Below are 16651 nucleotides of genomic sequence, written 5' to 3' on the forward strand. Positions count from 1 at the left end.
AACAACCTGGGCGAGGCTCGAGCTCAGTCTTTTATTTGAAAGGTGTCACCATCTGTTGTGCTGCCTGAGACTTCGCTGCGAGTGCGGGAGCAGCCAGTGGGCACCGTCAAGATCCCCGCACTTGGCACGTCCGATTTGGCAAAACACCGAATTGAATATGTTACTGGTGGGAAACAAACACACACAAAAAACCAAGAATACACAAAAATGTGATCTGCTTATACGTACTGTTCCTTCTATTAGGTGAGCGTCCTCCTTACATGGTTTCTGCTTTCTTGTTGTCATTGCTGAGCGCAAGCAAGTATTGGGGCCTGGGCACTCTATCTACCTGAGGCCACTTCATTATATTATTTGCCTGCCAAATTCCCCATCACATTATTTCTGTGTGTGTGTGTGTGTGTGTGTGTGTGTGCGCGCGCGTGTTCACGCATGCCTGCATTTTCTATAATGTCCCACTGTATAAGAAATGAGCAAGCAAAAACACACTTTATGTAAATATTCAAGCCCATTTGGTGTTTAATTCTTACCTTCTTCCTCCTCTCAATTTTCCCTGTTCATGACATTGGCTGAATTTGAAACAAGTAATTTGTTTATCTCTTTGTCTTTATAATAAGGATCATTCCTCCACAGCACACCGTCCCTTGTTCTCCTGCCTGCCTGGGACGGACTGGTTTCGAGCCAGCACCCTTTTCCTAAGTGTGAAGTCATTGAAAAGAAATTGTTTCATGGAAAAATGTGGGGTGGTTGGTTGCCATCAAGGGTCTGTGAATTTCGCACGCAGGGAAGGGCTCCGATCTGCTGCTTGCTCAGCCTTCCCCAAGCAGCCACCCCCATGCCTGCACGTGTGTGTTATGGTAGTGTTGGCTTTAGATGCTTGCCTACCTGTGGATGTTGCCATGTGCTTGAACTGTGTTAAAATCATGCCAGAGGCCAAGCAGTTAGATACTGGGAATGAGGCACTGGGGCCTCAGTATTGAACTCTGCTAGTGCTTTGCTCGGTGACGCTGAACAAGCGTCCTCACCCCTCTGAGTGGACCTAAGTGACGGTGAGCATGGGCTCGGTTAAGCGAGGCAACAGCAAAACACAGTAGCTGCCCACGACTCACAGCCATTATGTTTGCTTTACACAGACATTCTAATGTCAGCTGCTCCTGGAAACCTACCTTATAATGAAATAGAACTCACATCCCTACCTGTACGTTTTTGTTTTTTAATTATTATTATTTTCATTAGAGTTCTTCTCGGCTGTACCTTATACAATTTGAAATGTTGAATACATGAGAACGCCACGGGCCTGCAAGGAAAAAGACATTTATGTTGCTTCACATTTGTAAGCTGTATAAAAATTAGATGTCAAGTAATATTTGTAATCTAACTGGAAAGAGTTTAGAAGGAAAATCATGTTAATTACTAGATCTTCTTACATTTCTCAGCAATAGCACCTTGACTAGAGATTTTTGAGAAATCCAAATGGAAACATACTTTTAACGATTATGTTAATTACCTAATGCCACCAAAGAAGGTTATATATTAAAATATACAGATATTTTACCCTGAAGGGAAATGAAGTTGTATGTCACAGTGTATTTTCCACCAAACTGAATGAAAATGCATCATATATATATATTTCCCACTAGCATTGAATTTCCGAGTTAGAACCCAGCAGTTTTTGGCCGCACGAGCATTGGATCTCGAGTTTTTAAGGGTCCAATCCATGGCTCTTTCTATGGAATGCCCCAGTTAGCATGTGTTCTAATGAAGCTGGAAAATGGTACCACTGAAGAGGCAACTTTAAAAGGAAAAAATATCTTTTTTATAGCAGATCTGAACAGTCCTTTTCAACTATGATTGATTATTTGTGTTTGACATATGCATATTCTACTATGGTCGTGCAGCATTTTATTTTTAATTAATTGTGAGGGATTACAATTACTCTTCTGTGTAGTATTTGAAAAGAATACATAATCACTGGTATCGTCTGAGATGTTAACTCCACTAAAAGAAATAAGAGAACCTGGTGGCACAGTGGGTTAAGCATGTGACGTAACTACGCTGTCTGCTCGCGTGCGAAGACCTGAGACCGCAGTTGTACTCTGCCCTGTGCGGTCACTCACTAGGAATCGGAGTCAACTCGAGGCCAGCGAGCAGGTTTAAGACAAACCGGACCCTTAATGTGCTTCTCTGGGAAGTAATCACAGTGAGGTGTATATACTCAGAAACATTCTTAATATTTTTGTCTTGTTTGTGATGAAAAAGCGTGTCTGTGGGAGGTTCTTTTTGAAATTACTGTTGTTTCTGTAGACTTTACCAGGGGTGGGGTGGGGGGTACGATGTTTTTTACCTAATCATAGTTACTAATGCAGGGAAAAAATAAGGATAAGATGTAAAAGGTGATTGTGTGTTTTAATCAGGTCAGACAAGATTATAATAGTGAAGTACAGTGAACCCCCAAGGACGGTTTCAAGTGGAGACCAGCGTATGGAGGCTCGTCTTCAGAAACTGAAATGCGTCCTTACTTATGGCGTCACGTCAGTTAATCCACAGTTGGGGGGCAGGGAACCCCAGTCTCGCTTTGATGGGTTTCTGCCAAAGGGGCTGTTGTGTGTGTGGCCTGCCATCCACCTGAGTGCCCGAGTGCCCGCTCTGAGCATCACAGGAGGTGAATTTGAAACCGTTTCCAGTGGCGCTTGTTGAGCACAGCCGGTGTGGACACAGCACGCCCTGCGCAGGGAGCCGCTCCATTATGGACGGAGATTGATCGCGGAAGAAATCGCCGCCGAAGGGCGTGGCAGAGATCGTGTTTTTATTTTAATATGAGAGCCAAGTCTTGCATTAGGCCATCGTTGAAGCTTGTGCGGAAAGTAAACGGCACCCTTGGGACGCTAGCATTCCGCTAGATTGAAGGGCCTTTAATAATCCAATACTCTAATAGCGGTTAAGATGGAGTATGCATAAGAGCTCATCTTGTCTTCTGCTTTTATAACAACTTACGTATTGTCACGGAAGAAAGTCGTTCTGTTGTGCTGGCAGCCTTGCTGTTAGTAGATGACTTTTTAAATTTAAATAAATCCGTGTACAGAGTGACTTTTCAGAATGTATTTAGTGAAATAGGCCACTTGTTTACAGTCGGTTTCATAGCCACGCATCGTCATTGTCCTTAGGAGAGTGTATATCCCTACCCAGATGAACATTCACGGAAGAGGTAACCAGGTAAATTCTAGCCTATTGCTTAGAATGGGTATGAAAATGACGACTTTGTTCCCTAAGTATTGCTTAGTGTGTTGACTATAATCTCATGGATTAGGAGTATCAATTCTTTTTGGCTTGAGTTTTCACTGTCAATCTTTTGAAACAAGGCACTGTAAAAACTACCTCAGATCACGATGAAATCAGTCTGCTGTTATTTACTAGTTTGATACAACTGGTATTTATTTACAGTGGCCTCAAACATTCTTTTACTATCCTTTTTTGTTTGTTTCTTTTTAATAAATGACTATCTTAAATTGCAAAAGCCTCTGCTTGCCTGTCTTCAAAATTCAACCGCCTCTCCACTCTGCTCACCTCCCACCCCTGTGCCCTCATACCCCCTGCCCAGAATTGCTGCATGTGTTTATTTTTCGTTCTGGATTCAAGTGAGAGTTTTAGCTTGGCACGACTGACATCTAAAAATGACACCCATAAAGTTGTAGACGCGTGTAAGCTGAGCCTCTGAAGCAGCCCCAGTGTGAGCACTGCACACTAGATGGCAGCTTTGTCATATTCTTCGAACTTCGAACACTGCTCGAGCAAGGAGACCAGGAAAGGCCATCAATGTTTAGTCTGCACTCCAGGGTCTTTGCATGACCAATGCAGACCCCGTGGACTTCCTGGAACATATGTTAGCAATTGAGTTGCAGACATTTACTTCTTTGTTTTACTGCTTAGCTCTGTGAGACAGTGGTGGTGCTGGGTTAAGGGTTGTCTGGATCATGTCAGAGGCCGTGGGGATCAAGTTCATGTGACAGGCCAGACGAGGGAAGGATGAAGTCGGAGGAGGTAAGGAAACTGACCCTTACTTTCAACAGGCAACAAGTCACTGCCTGTCTGTGGACTGGGGCCAAATGCCTGGGCGTTTTAAGTTGTACGCCAGCTGAACAAACAAAGCTCTCTGCCCATTTGGCTTTTCTCATATTTTATCAACAGTAGTTCACGCAACGATTCCTCTGTTTCTAAAAAAGAACCAACCCACCCTCCCCTATCCCTCATCTTTTAACTCTTGATGCCTATTCCTGTAGCCCCGTCCAGGCGAAGTGACCTTGAGATCCTTGGGTACTGCATGCTGCGCTGGCTGTGTGGGAAGCTGCCCTGGGAGCGGGACCTGAAGGACCCCAGCGCTGTCCAGACTGCGAAAACAAAGTACGACCTTGCAAGTACCCCATCATTCACTGAAACTCGTCTGAGGGAGGCCATGTCCCTGAGAAGCCTGCCACTCCTTCAGCTTGAAAGCCTAAGCAAATCCCTTTCAAAAATATTGTCAGGAGCCCCAAACAGCTAGCAGACATAAAATGCAGTAAAACAACGCCTCCAAAACCACATGTACACGAGTTCTAATGCAGAAATGTAAAGTGGAAGGCGTATCGCCTTACACGGTGCTTTCCAAAGCTTAGAGTCCAGGTGGTAGTATTTTGTAGGCAGAGTATTTTAAAATTAGCATTGTTCAAGTATACAGAGGCAGTCTGAGCCTGTTGTCATGGAGCTTAACTCTACAAAGTCACAGTGCACAAGGGGACAGGTAGGATTCCCATGTCACCAGTGAGCACCTCGTACCTCTTCCTTCATCCTCTATCTCGGAAGGAGTATGTTTCGTCTCTTGAAGGGAAAAAAAACCTAGCATAGCTCACCTTCCAGCCACAGAAAATATTTTTAATATTCCACATTCAATTCTTATCACCTAGAGTCTGTTCCCTGGAAAATCCGGTCAGACGGAGAACAGGGATGTGGCCTCAGAACCCTCAGTCGCGTGTTGCACACAGAGGCAGGTTTGCATTACCCGCCCAGCCCTGTTGAGCAGGAGTGACCCACAGAGGCAGCATCACCCCCGGGAAGGGCCAGTCACAGCAGAAGTGTGCAAAGAGGGCATCTGATCTGTAGCTATCAGTCTCCAAATCCAGTGTGGTGCCTGTCCGCGACAGAGAAAAAGGCTGACCTGCAATTCAGAATAAGACAGATGACAGTTGTGGATCCTGACATACTTGTAATATTTGTCCACCTGGAAGCTTGATCATTCTAGTCCCTTACCCCAAACTAACACATTTCTATAAGTGAATATTAGCACGGTTTTTATTGCAGGGCTGACGTGCCCTTCGTATCCTTCATGTAACAGAGGTTTACCAGACGTGGGTCACGCCAGTGCACAGGCATGAGCATGTAATAAACGTCCTTGGTATTTCACTTTCCAATTTGGTTTAGCTAATTTGACTGATAGACTTTATTTTTAAAACTACCATTTTAATTCTAATAATCATGTGTTTTTCTTTGAATATGTCCTATACCAATGTGATTTGCTTTTTGTTTTCTTTCTACCTTCCTACCTGACCTACCATCTAGAAAGAAATACTTTCTTTGTTAATACCTATAATGAACACACTTGGACACAATAAAAATATGTCTTACAAAATAATAAAATATATTTCTAATAACTTCCATTTGTATTAGGGGACTGATATGCTGATATGTTTCTATTGATTTGATTTAACCATGTAGATCTGTAGACCAGTAAACCTAATATCACACTATGAAGCTTATAATTCAGATAGACCATATATAGTTTTTAATTCTTATAGAATCTATAATCATAATTTATTCAGTTTGCCATAGAACTCATAATGTCAAATTTACCAATGTCATAGTTATCTATCTGTCATCACATTAGACTTCGCTGCATGTTCCTAGGAGAGGGTGATATTCGAACGGTGCATTTGTTATTGCATTTCCCCCTGAGCTTACGGCCCCTTTACTCGTCTTGGTTGTTTTTATAAGCAAATTGAGAGAGTTGTACCTGTTCCACCTATAACGCACCGGAAAGTGTTAGGTCATCGGAGTTTATTTGTTTGTGCTTTGTTTTTGTCTTTTGGATATTTCTTATTTACCTGATTAATTATAAGGTAGCATAAAACATGGACCTGTGGCAAGTATCACATATAGATAATTAAATAATAGTCCCCTTTCGAGTGGTTTAGTACCTGAGGGGGAAATATCCTGAAAATCCAGGTAATGTTTTTCTCCTATAAATTTTTATTGTTTTAAAGAAAATGAGCATGACTCATGCCTGCATGTCAACATGCACAAACTGCGAGCTCGGCTGCTAACCCAAAAGGTCAGCAGTTCAAGCCCACCAGCCTCTGGGAGAAGGATGTGGCCGTGTGCTTCCCAGGCATGGTGGAAACCCTGACAGCAGGGCCGCGCTGGCCTGACGGGTTGCCAGGAGCCAGAAGCTCCGCTTTGGTTCGGGCCGCAGGGCCCACATCGCGCAGTTTCTGGCTGCCTGGTATACGGTTGGTCCACGGACATCGAGGGCTCTTGGTGCACCTTACCTGTGCGACCCTCCCAGCCCTCGCGGGTGTGGGAACCAGGTCACTGAAAGCTGTGATTCAGGGGACCCACCTGGAGAACTAGAATTTTGTGTTCTGATCAAAGAAGTGGCCCCGGGGCTGGAAGCAAATCAGATGTGTGTCACTGGGTCTGTTTTGTTCCAGTTTGCTGGATGAGCTTCCCGAGTCAGTGATCACCTGGGCTCCCGCCGGAAGCAACTGCCGTAAGTCTAATGATCGCGCCTCCCGCTGCATGACTCACCCCACCCGCGTGCGTCCCTCTCGTTTGTCAGCTCTCAAGTGTTGGGCTGCTACCGGAAAGTGAACGGTTCAAAGCCACCAGCCGCTCGAGGCGCTTTACTCCCATAAGGAGTTCGGTGTCGGAAACCCACAGGGCTGGTTCCAGTCTCTCCTATAGGCTTACTCTGAGTCGGAATCGACAACAGCAGTGAGACCATCTCCACCGCACCAGGTTAGGGGGACAGGCCTTCAGTGTGACAGGGAGGTGGCTAGGGACAGCATGAAAGCTGGTGGCAGTCTTTCTTATTTTTTTTAAGATAGATCGAAAGGTGCTTCCAAAAGTGTACGGGAATGTGACATGAAAAGAGAATGGAATATTTCCCCAAACATTTTGAAGCCCCCACATATTTTAAGAATCATGCATGCATAAGTGGAAGAATTGACCTTAACTGGTATTTTCAAAGTTGGGGCTTTCTGTATCTGTTCCTCTGTAATTGTGGAGAAGAGATTTGAAAAAGAAAAGTCATTGAACAGTGGATTGCTGCTTACACACTGGATTACTTTGTGACTGAACAGACAGCAAAAAACAACACACATGCACGCACACACACACACATACACACTCATATATTTAAAACTGAGATTGCCATTAGCAGTGACCTTGGGATTTGGAGTTATATTTCACTTTTTTACCCTTTTAAGTTAGTATAGACCTTTTTTTAGAATTCTTTAATTGACAGTTATTATCAGTATAAAATAGTAAGTCAATTCAAAATTACCCAAGTTCCTGTCATTTGTATATTCATACATGGCATACTGTTCAGCACTGATTTGAAATTGAGTTAGATTGTCTTAGGAACACGAGTGAGCTCCTGCTGTCAGACCTGCTTTCCTCACAGACAGATAACCGTGTTCTCTAGTTCTCTTGGGCAATCACAGGGTTAGCCTTTAGCTGACTTCTGAACGAGAGGCTCTGTCTGACCCTCGAGCTGCGGTCATGTCACAGCACAGTGTGCATGTGAGAGTTGAAAAGTCCAAGCCATCTCGACTTATCTTTGCAGTCCTACCTTGAATAGAGACCTCCATTGTCATTATCATAGGGAATGGATCTTTTCTGCCTCCAAGTCTGTGGTTCATCCCAATGCCCACTTTCTCTTCTGAGGGAAGGGGAGAACAAATCGGGTATACTAGGCTCATCTAGAGGGATGGGTTGGCAAATGAGTTTTATTTTTGTTTTTGTTAACTTGCCCTGAATAACTTGATCAAAAGGCCAGTATTCCTTTTGGGTGAATATCCCTATTGGCGTGTTTATCAAGCCTTACAATATATCTCTTACTCAAGAGAATCATAGGAAAGGGGGGTGGGAATGCAGTGTTTGGCCTTGCACATCCTGTCTCTCGTGACCCTCCTGCATAAAAAGGGAAGTTTTCCGGTTAGAAAAGCCCGGGTTTGTACCCCTTCCGTCAGTGTAGGGACCAGCCAGTGTCTGTCCTGGGACACCTACTTTACTAGCGATAAGTGACGAAGACTGGAGTGAACAGGGAATCTGCGCTGCACCTGCCTTCTTTTCAGTTCAAACCATTTGGTTGAGCTCGATTTTTTTTTTTTATAGAAGGGCACATGTTTCTTCCTAAAGCATAAACCAAGGTGCTTCCAAAGTGCTTTCATAATAAGTGAAGGTCCCCTTGATTAGGAGTGTGTTTGTATTTTGGAGAGTGGATTGATTAGAAGCATGAAAACTTAAAGGACTAGATTTAAGAAAGTTTTATAAAAATTTGGCAAAACAGCCAGGAAGTTTGCAGCTGGCATGTCCAACAGAGTGTAATAATAAGAGTTTCAAAAGTTTCTGTTTCTCCAAATGCTAGTAATCATAGTTCATATTTCACTGTCTTCAAAAGCAGATGATTCAAGAATACCATAATTTTATACTGCTCAAAGCATCTTGTTTTATCGCTCTGGAAATACACTAGTAAATTTTAAAAATGTACTTAATACAATAAATCTAGCACTTGAAAAGCCAACATTTAAACCAGTGATACATTACAATAGCCTAAGTTCCAGGTTTATAATAATAAATTTAGAGTGGGGCATGTTCTTTTCTTCTTCTTCCTCCCCCAGCCCACTGGTCTTCGTGTTTCGCACCCCCAGACCCATAACGACTTTGCGGGCCGGGAGTCTCCCACTGGCTTGTAAGGGTGGTTTGGGAGAAGCGTCCCCAATGTAGTTGGCTCCCATCTGCATTTGTGCTATTTGGTTAGTGGGATTGTCGCAAGTACCCATCTTCACAGGCCCGATGAACAAGAAGACAACATGAGCATGAACTTAAAGGGATCTTTGTTGCTGTTGTTTAAACCGTCTCTTCAGGACTCGGATGCTTCAAGGGCTCCTAGAAGCATTACTTTTGAAAGTGGTGCAGCAGCAGCAGCAGGGCAAGCTAAGAGCAGTCTGGTAGACGGACTGTGGGTAATAGAATTCAATATAGCTCATGAATTAGAAAGTAAAGAAAAACAAAACAAAATAAATTGACTATGTAATTGAAGTGCTATCACGCCTCACATAAAGCCAAGCATGTGCATTTTTGTCACCCAAACAAACAAACAAAAAACCCCACTGCAATCCAGTCAATTCTGACTCAGCAATTCTATCGGATAGAGTTAGGACCCATCCCATGGGGTGTCCAGAACTGTCACTCTTAAAAAAAAATAAGTGTAATGGCTTTTTTAGGAAAAGAAACTTATTGCACTTTGGGTGGACATTAAAAGAACAAATTAACTTTCCATCCAACAAGTTCTACACATCTGTGGGGGCACATTCCTTGCCACCCTGCCAACATAACAGCCCTCTGAACGCTTCCTTCCTGGGTTGTGTGTGTATTTTCATGTGCATTTCTCTTTGGCCCCTTTCTGCTTTCTGGGCTCTGTTTTGGGGCAAATGCTCGTATGATCACTCTGAGGACCACGTCCCGCAGGGACGTAATGTTCCCTTTGGGGGCTTCCTGTGTGAGGGAAAGCTGAGGCCTAGGGAGGCTGCTTCTCCAGACCTGAAGCCCCCACACAGTCTCAGCTTCTCACCAAGCTCTATCGGATCAACAAGTCTGGTCCTTGCAGGCTTTTGGATTTGCCCTGCATTTTCCTCCCTCTCCGACCGAGACTGTCCACTGTGATCCCAATCCGAGTGGTTGGAGGGGCAGTGGAGCACCAGTTAGTTCTGCTCTCAACGTCATAGAGGCTGAGGTTTCTGTGGTCCATTGGTTCTTTTTTTTTTTTTTTTTTTTTTGAGTCTTTTTAAAAAACTCCTTTGCTTTGAACAAGAAGAGACCAAGAATTGTATCTTAGATGGCTGCTTGCAACCTCCCCCTCACAAGTCACTACCGTGTGGAGCATTGTCTTTGCAGACTCTCCCCTGCCCCACTGATCTGGATGTCCCTTGGAACGATTGTCCAACCCTGCACAGACTTTATCCCACTCATCCACAGTTGAACCACTTTTGCTTCCAGTTTTAAGAAAATAGCTCTGGACCACACACTTTAGAACGATGTCTCTTAGTAGGCGAAGGAGATGATCACTGTTCTTTTTAAGAATCTTCCCAACAGGGTGTGAAAACCAGTTCATTTGCCTTTTGTATTTATCATGTGCTTGAATCCCAATTTTTGATTGAGCATCTACCCGAAATCACTTTTGGTAATAAGTTAGGCTACATCAAGTTTGTTCTGACGCATGGGGGCCTCGCGTACAACGGGACGGAATGCTGCTCAGTCCTGCTCATTTTGTTAGGGCCTGCTCCTGTTGTTGCCGCAAGTTATCAGTCCTCCTTTCTGCGGCCCTGCAGTGTCCCAAGCACATCATTCTCCAGAGACGGGTCCTCCGTTGACAGACCCAAAAGCACATGAGCTGTAATCTTGCCAGCCTCACAGCTCAGGAACATTCTGGTTGTGCATCTTCTAGCCCGGATCCATTCATTCTTCTGGCAGGCTAGAGTCTGGTGAATATTCTTTGCCAACAATTTAACTCAGTGCGCCAGTTATCCCCCCGCCCCTTATTCAGTGTCTAGCTTTTGCATGCATATTAGGTGATTGAAAACCCAGGGCTGGGGCTCGGCGGCACCATAGTCCTCAGAGTGATGTTTGGCACGCTAACACTTGAATAGACCTTTGCAATAGATTTGCCCTATGCGATATGTCACTTGATTTCCCAAGTGCCACGGGAAATCCATGGGGTACTTACTGTGAATTCAAATAAAACAAGATCCTTGACATCAAGCTTCTCTCCATTTCTTCTGGTCCTGCTTGTTCCAGTTTGAGGATTGGGGATTTCTTAGCATGGAGTCGGAACCCTTACTGAAGGCTGCAGTGTCTGACCTTCTTCACGACGGGCTTTGAGTTCTCTTAACTTGCATGAAGCCAGGCTGTGTCCCCTGCACGGCACAGGTTGTTAATGAGCCTCATCCCAACCCTAACTTGCACAGCCTGGCTTCTTAGAGCATGTGCTCCGCACACAGATAGACTAAACAGCTGAAAGGATAGAACGCAACGGCGCACCTTCCCTGACCTTACGCCACGCAGTTTGTTCTTAACTCTGTTCCAGCTACTGCTTTGTGGTCTATGTACAGGTTCCACGGGAGCACAGGTAAATGCTCTGGAATTCCTATTCTTCGAAATGTTGTCGGCAGCTTGTCCAACTCACCCAAATGCCTCTCCGTAGTCCGCAAGTGAAGCAAAGAGAAGCATCTTTCCGCTAGTCTGCACTCTCAGTCAAGAGCCAGCTGAAACTCGGCAATGGGATCTCTCGTTCTCCTGGCTCCTCTGAATGGACTTGCACTTCTTGGAGCTCTCTCTCGCTCTATGCCATTCTTGGAATTGTCTTCAGCAAAATTTACATAGTAATGATATTGTTTGATTATCTCCTCATGCTTTTGGAGCATCTTTTAGAATGTGCCGTTGATGGGCTCTCTGCCCGCCAGGTTTCCTGACGTAGACAGTGAGTGCGTCCGGCATGCTGCCCATGTGCGGAATCCTTGCAACTGGCTTTCGGTAATTCTTGGAGCCTGTGTTTTGCCATTGCCTTCCATGCAGCGTAGCCTTGTTCCTTCAGTGTTATCAGCTCTTGAATGTACATTCCCTCCTGAGCTTCACTGATTCTGATTGGCACAGTGCTTCTGTATTTTCTTTCCATCTTCTTTTGATGCTTGCTGCATGGTTTTGTACACACGCATATGCAAACCTACATCATACATATGTATATGTATATTTGTACTTTATATATTGCTCATAGAATCTTTCAATATTGCAACTTGAAGCTTGCTTCAAACACCCCCTCCCGCCCCCAAAGGTTCTTTTCGCTTGAGACAGGCCAAGCATGTCCTTCCCTTTGGGCCTTCTAACCCTAGGTCTTTGCATATTTCATCATAATGGAACTATTGACATCCAAGTGCAGCTGTATGTTCATTATTGGAGCCCTGGTGGTGTAGTGGTTATTTGTTGGGCTGCGATCTGCGTGGTCAGCAGTTCAAAACCACCAGCAGCTCTGAGGGAAGGACTGGGCTTTCTACTCCCGTGAACAGTTGCAGTCTCAGAAACTCACAGGGGGTCACTGTGAGGCAGCATTGACTGGATGACAGCGAGATGCTTTAAGCAGGGACCTTACACATACCCTGTGCTCTGTGATGGGAAACCCCGCAGGGAGTGCACAGGGCTTCAGTCTGGCAGGCTGGCACTGTGAGTCCAGTCATGGCTCCATAAAGTAACATCGGGGAAATTATTAATTGGGCTATTACAACCACAAATGAAAACGCTTGGTTTTCACGTAGGAGCGCTGGTGACACAGAGTTAAGCACTCGGCTCCTAACTGAAAAAGTCAACAGTTCGAATCCACCATCTGTTTTGGGAAAGAAATACTTGATCTACTCCCAGAAAGATTTAAGCCTTTGGAAACCCCCTTCTGCCCCACAGGGACAGCCTCAGTGAGCTAGAACCAATGCAAAGGTGATGTTTTAAGGTGTTTTTGAAGGTTCAACGTAAAAGCGACGGCATGAAGCATGTCTGCACGATCATATTCTTCATGTGCTCTTCGTAGTTGCATCCCATGAATTAAAACCAATAACTATAATTATTAAAATTTGCTTCCTTCTGTAAGATTAATGAATTGTAAACACTTCAAGAAAGATTTTTTAACATTACCATTTCTCATCTTGTCAAATTTGTAGGTCACTTTTTTTCCCTTTTGAATGTCTTTTTTCAAAGTGCTTTTTACTGATTTGTTTCATTCTGTTTTTAGGATGTGTATGTGTGAGAGAGAGAAGGGGGGCAAGATTTGAGATTTAACAGTTCTTGCTAATTTCAAATGACTTGAAAACATTTAATATTTCACAGATGAAATAGCCCAATATTTGGAATGTGCTCATGGTTTAGCATATGAGGAAAAGCCAGACTATCAAATGCTCAGGAAAATTCTGAACCCAAGTGGACGACCATTAGGACTGCTGGAATTTTCTACTAATAGACACAGTGTAAACACGGCTGTTGCAAGCTATCCAAAAGTAAGTAACTCAGCCCCGAGATGCCTTTCTGTTAACAAAGTTGTTTTAGGCCCGCCATGAGTCTGACAACCCTGGTTCTTGCTCATTGTATTTAATTCTTATTTCTTGTAACTCAATGCAAGTGCATGATCTCAGCCTTCAGAGAGAAAGCACCAGGCTCTGCAGCCGTTTGTGTGCTGTTACCAGAGCAGGGCTATCCCTGGAGTCCCGGCCAGGGTGGGATGATTACATCCTACTCCGACTTCACTTCTTTGTTGCCCTCTGCTTTCGCCTACCAGCCTGGCCAGAGTTTAGTGAGATGATGGTCTTGAATTTAACCAAGTTATTTGTATGTGTTGATATTCCAACCTGTAGAAAAAAGAAATCAATAAACTCATGTTTAACAGTTACACCTCCTCTTTGACCCCGCCATCTACACACGGACTCCATCACCAAAAAAACACAAAAACGTACTCGCTACCATGGAGCCAATCCCAACTCAAGCAACCCTTCGAGACCAGGGAGACGGAACGCCCCTGGGAGTTGCCAGGATAGTAACTCCTCGTGGGAGTAGAAAGCCTCATCTTTCTCCAGTGGTTTCAAACCACTGACCTTGCAGTCAGTCAGTTGGGACTTCAAACATCTCTGAAGAGGGTAGCAGACACCTGAGCCTGCTGTTAGCCACAGGACTAGACTGACAAGTGGCTGTCTGATTCTTTCTTGAGATTATCCATATGCATGAAAGGAGGGGGGCAGGTTTTTGTTTGTTTATTTTCTTTCCTTTCTTCTTTTTTCATTTTGCTACCCCCCCCCTTGTGTGTATAATAAGGCAGGGTCAGGATGTCATTCATTTTTAATATTTCTTATGAACTTTGGATCCTCACAAGTGTTCCTGAGCCAAGAATGCAGGATGCACACGAATGTGACTGATAGGCTGTGAGATGAAGGGTGAGTCAAGTATCAGTGCACAGATGGTTCTGATTTGCTGAATTTTGTAGCTGCTGCAACTGAAGACATAAAATATCCTTCTAGTCATAAATTAGCTCTTTGGAAGCAAAACCTTGGCACCAGAGCTTTACAACCTTCAATTAGTAGGGAAAGAAGTATGTGAATGACTGTGGTATTGACATCTGTAGTGCTGCATAGCAATCATTCCTAATAGAAGAGAAGATCTGTTTGAGGAGGGTTTGCATGGCTAATTAACTACCAGTGAGAATGTGTAATTTTTTCATGATCTCCTGATTGTCACCTTTCTCTCATGGTACAATTACATTTTATTGTAGCGAGTGCCTCACAAACCGATTGTCAGCACTATTTACGTATTACAGCCGGCAGAACAAAAGTTCATGTTTAATAAAAAGCCACTGGATTTTGATCTTGCTAATTATGGAAACTTATTTTAACAGTTTTATTGACTTTTGTGTTTTTATCACGTTTGCAACAAAACAAAAGAGTCGCTTCCTCGGCTTAGTCTTTGCTGAGCGGTGATGGCCACCACGTCCTGCACGCTCTTCCAAGCAAGCGTCTCTCCCTCTCCTTTTCCTGCTGTAGAGGCTTCGGTTTCATAAACGTAATTGAAATATGAAAGAAGCCATATTCAAAACCGATAGCTGCTGTAGCCACTGATATAAAATCCTAATTATTAGCCACCAGAATTTTCAGTTTCCTCATCAAATAAAGCTTATTATGAAACCATTTTTGTATGCAGAGAACAGAACATAAAACATTTTTTCCCAAAGAGCCTCCATCAAAATATTTTTCTTTTAATTAGAGCACTTTGATTATGAGCACAAAGAAAGCAATAACAATAATCTGCATTCCAAACACTAGGTTAATTTCTGTTAACACCACAAGCAGCCTGGATGTATATAGGCAGGGAGATGAATTGAAGATACATTTCTTGAAATACTGGTATCTATTTGATAATGACTATTTCTCTGATACTTTCAGTGCTTAAATAGACTGACAATGGCACTATCATGTAGAACAGTGGTTCTCAACCTTCCTACTGCCGTGACCCTTTTACACAGTTCCTCATGTTGTGGTGGCCCAGAACCATAAAATCACTTTTGTTGATACTTCATCACTGTCATTTTGCTACTGTTCTGAATCGGGCAACCCCTGTGAAAGGGTCGTTCGACTCCCAAAGAGGTAAAGACCCACAGGTTGAGAACTACTGATGTAGAGGTTTTCCCTAAGTTTAAAACTTTAACTGTTTTGTTAACTTGTGATTTTGTCTTGCTTCCAAAACCCAACTTGAAAATGTTCTAAATCAAAGTACCCCAACATAAATTGCCCTGTCCTCAGTTTCCCAGAATGATACAAGATGTTCCACAATAGTTTGGCTTGCCTACCCGGTGACACTTAAAGGCCAGAATGAATTGTCAGTCACCTAGCCCCGAGGTCTCCCATTTCAGTCAGACAGAATTCTCTTATTAGAACCTAAAACAACCCATTGCTTTAATTGTTTTACAGACTGGTTAATGAACTTTAGATTTGTACTTTTGGGGGCAAGATACTTAAAGAAGTCATGGGACCATGAAATGGACAGGCCTTCTGCAGATTATGAACAAGTGCCGTGTCTTTAAGTCCGTCGGCGGGATCTGGAGGTGACTTGGAGCAGGTGCGAACAGTTCTCTCCAGAAGGAGCTCTTCTTACACTAAATAAGCCCTTGGTGGCGTAGCCACATAGAAGGTGGGCTGCTAAGCGAAAGGTGGGCACCTCGCACCCAGCAGCCACTCCAGGAGAAAGCTGAGGCTGCCTGTGCTCGTATGGATTCAGTCATGAAGCCACCTCTCAAGGGGCTGTTGCGCTGCCCTGAAGGGAAGGCCGCTCGTGTCCAAATCGGCGGCAGTGGGTCTGGGTGGGTTAGTGTAACCAAAAGGCTGGGAGGTTTTTTGGAGATTGGGAAGTTGCACGTGCGCCTGGTTCCGTCACTTCAAAATGAGGATCCATGGACGTGACGTGGAAGGGCGCGTCCTAGTGGTCCTTAGCTAGGGGTCGTAGCTGAAGACTGCCTGTCCACACGTAGGAACGGTTTGTTGCCATGAGCCTGGGTGGCGCCGTGATTAAGTGTCAGCGGCTAACTAACCAAATCGGTGTAGCACAGACTTCCCAGCTACTCCCTGCTGTCCCAGCATTTCCAGTTTGGGCAGCCCAGTGGAGCAGTGCTCCTCTATCCTCCAGGGCCTCTGTGAGTTGGAATCGCCCCAAAGGCAGTGAGCTTGGGCCTTTTGCTTGATAAGTTGTTGCGCCCCATAACAAGAGTACGTTCCTGCAGAAGTACGTGTTGATGAGGTATTGGAACACAGCACATCGTTAGAAGCTC

At 44.2% G+C, this 16651-nt stretch overlaps 1 protein-coding gene across 2 annotated transcripts in view; it reads left to right on the forward strand.

Moving 5' to 3' along the window:
• Positions 1–16651, forward strand: part of VRK2 (VRK serine/threonine kinase 2) — a 90141-nt gene that overhangs the window by 56013 nt on the left and 17477 nt on the right. For both annotated transcript variants that reach the window (XM_075535918.1, XM_075535917.1), the window contains exons 9-11: positions 4275–4395; positions 6735–6793; positions 13177–13343. In XM_075535918.1, the coding sequence (XP_075392033.1) occupies positions 4275–4395; positions 6735–6793; positions 13177–13343 (347 nt within the window). The remainder of the gene's footprint in view (positions 1–4274; positions 4396–6734; positions 6794–13176; positions 13344–16651) is intronic.

Source organism: Tenrec ecaudatus, chromosome 17 (assembly GCF_050624435.1).
Source record: "Tenrec ecaudatus isolate mTenEca1 chromosome 17, mTenEca1.hap1, whole genome shotgun sequence".
NCBI lineage: Eukaryota > Metazoa > Chordata > Mammalia > Afrosoricida > Tenrecidae > Tenrec > Tenrec ecaudatus.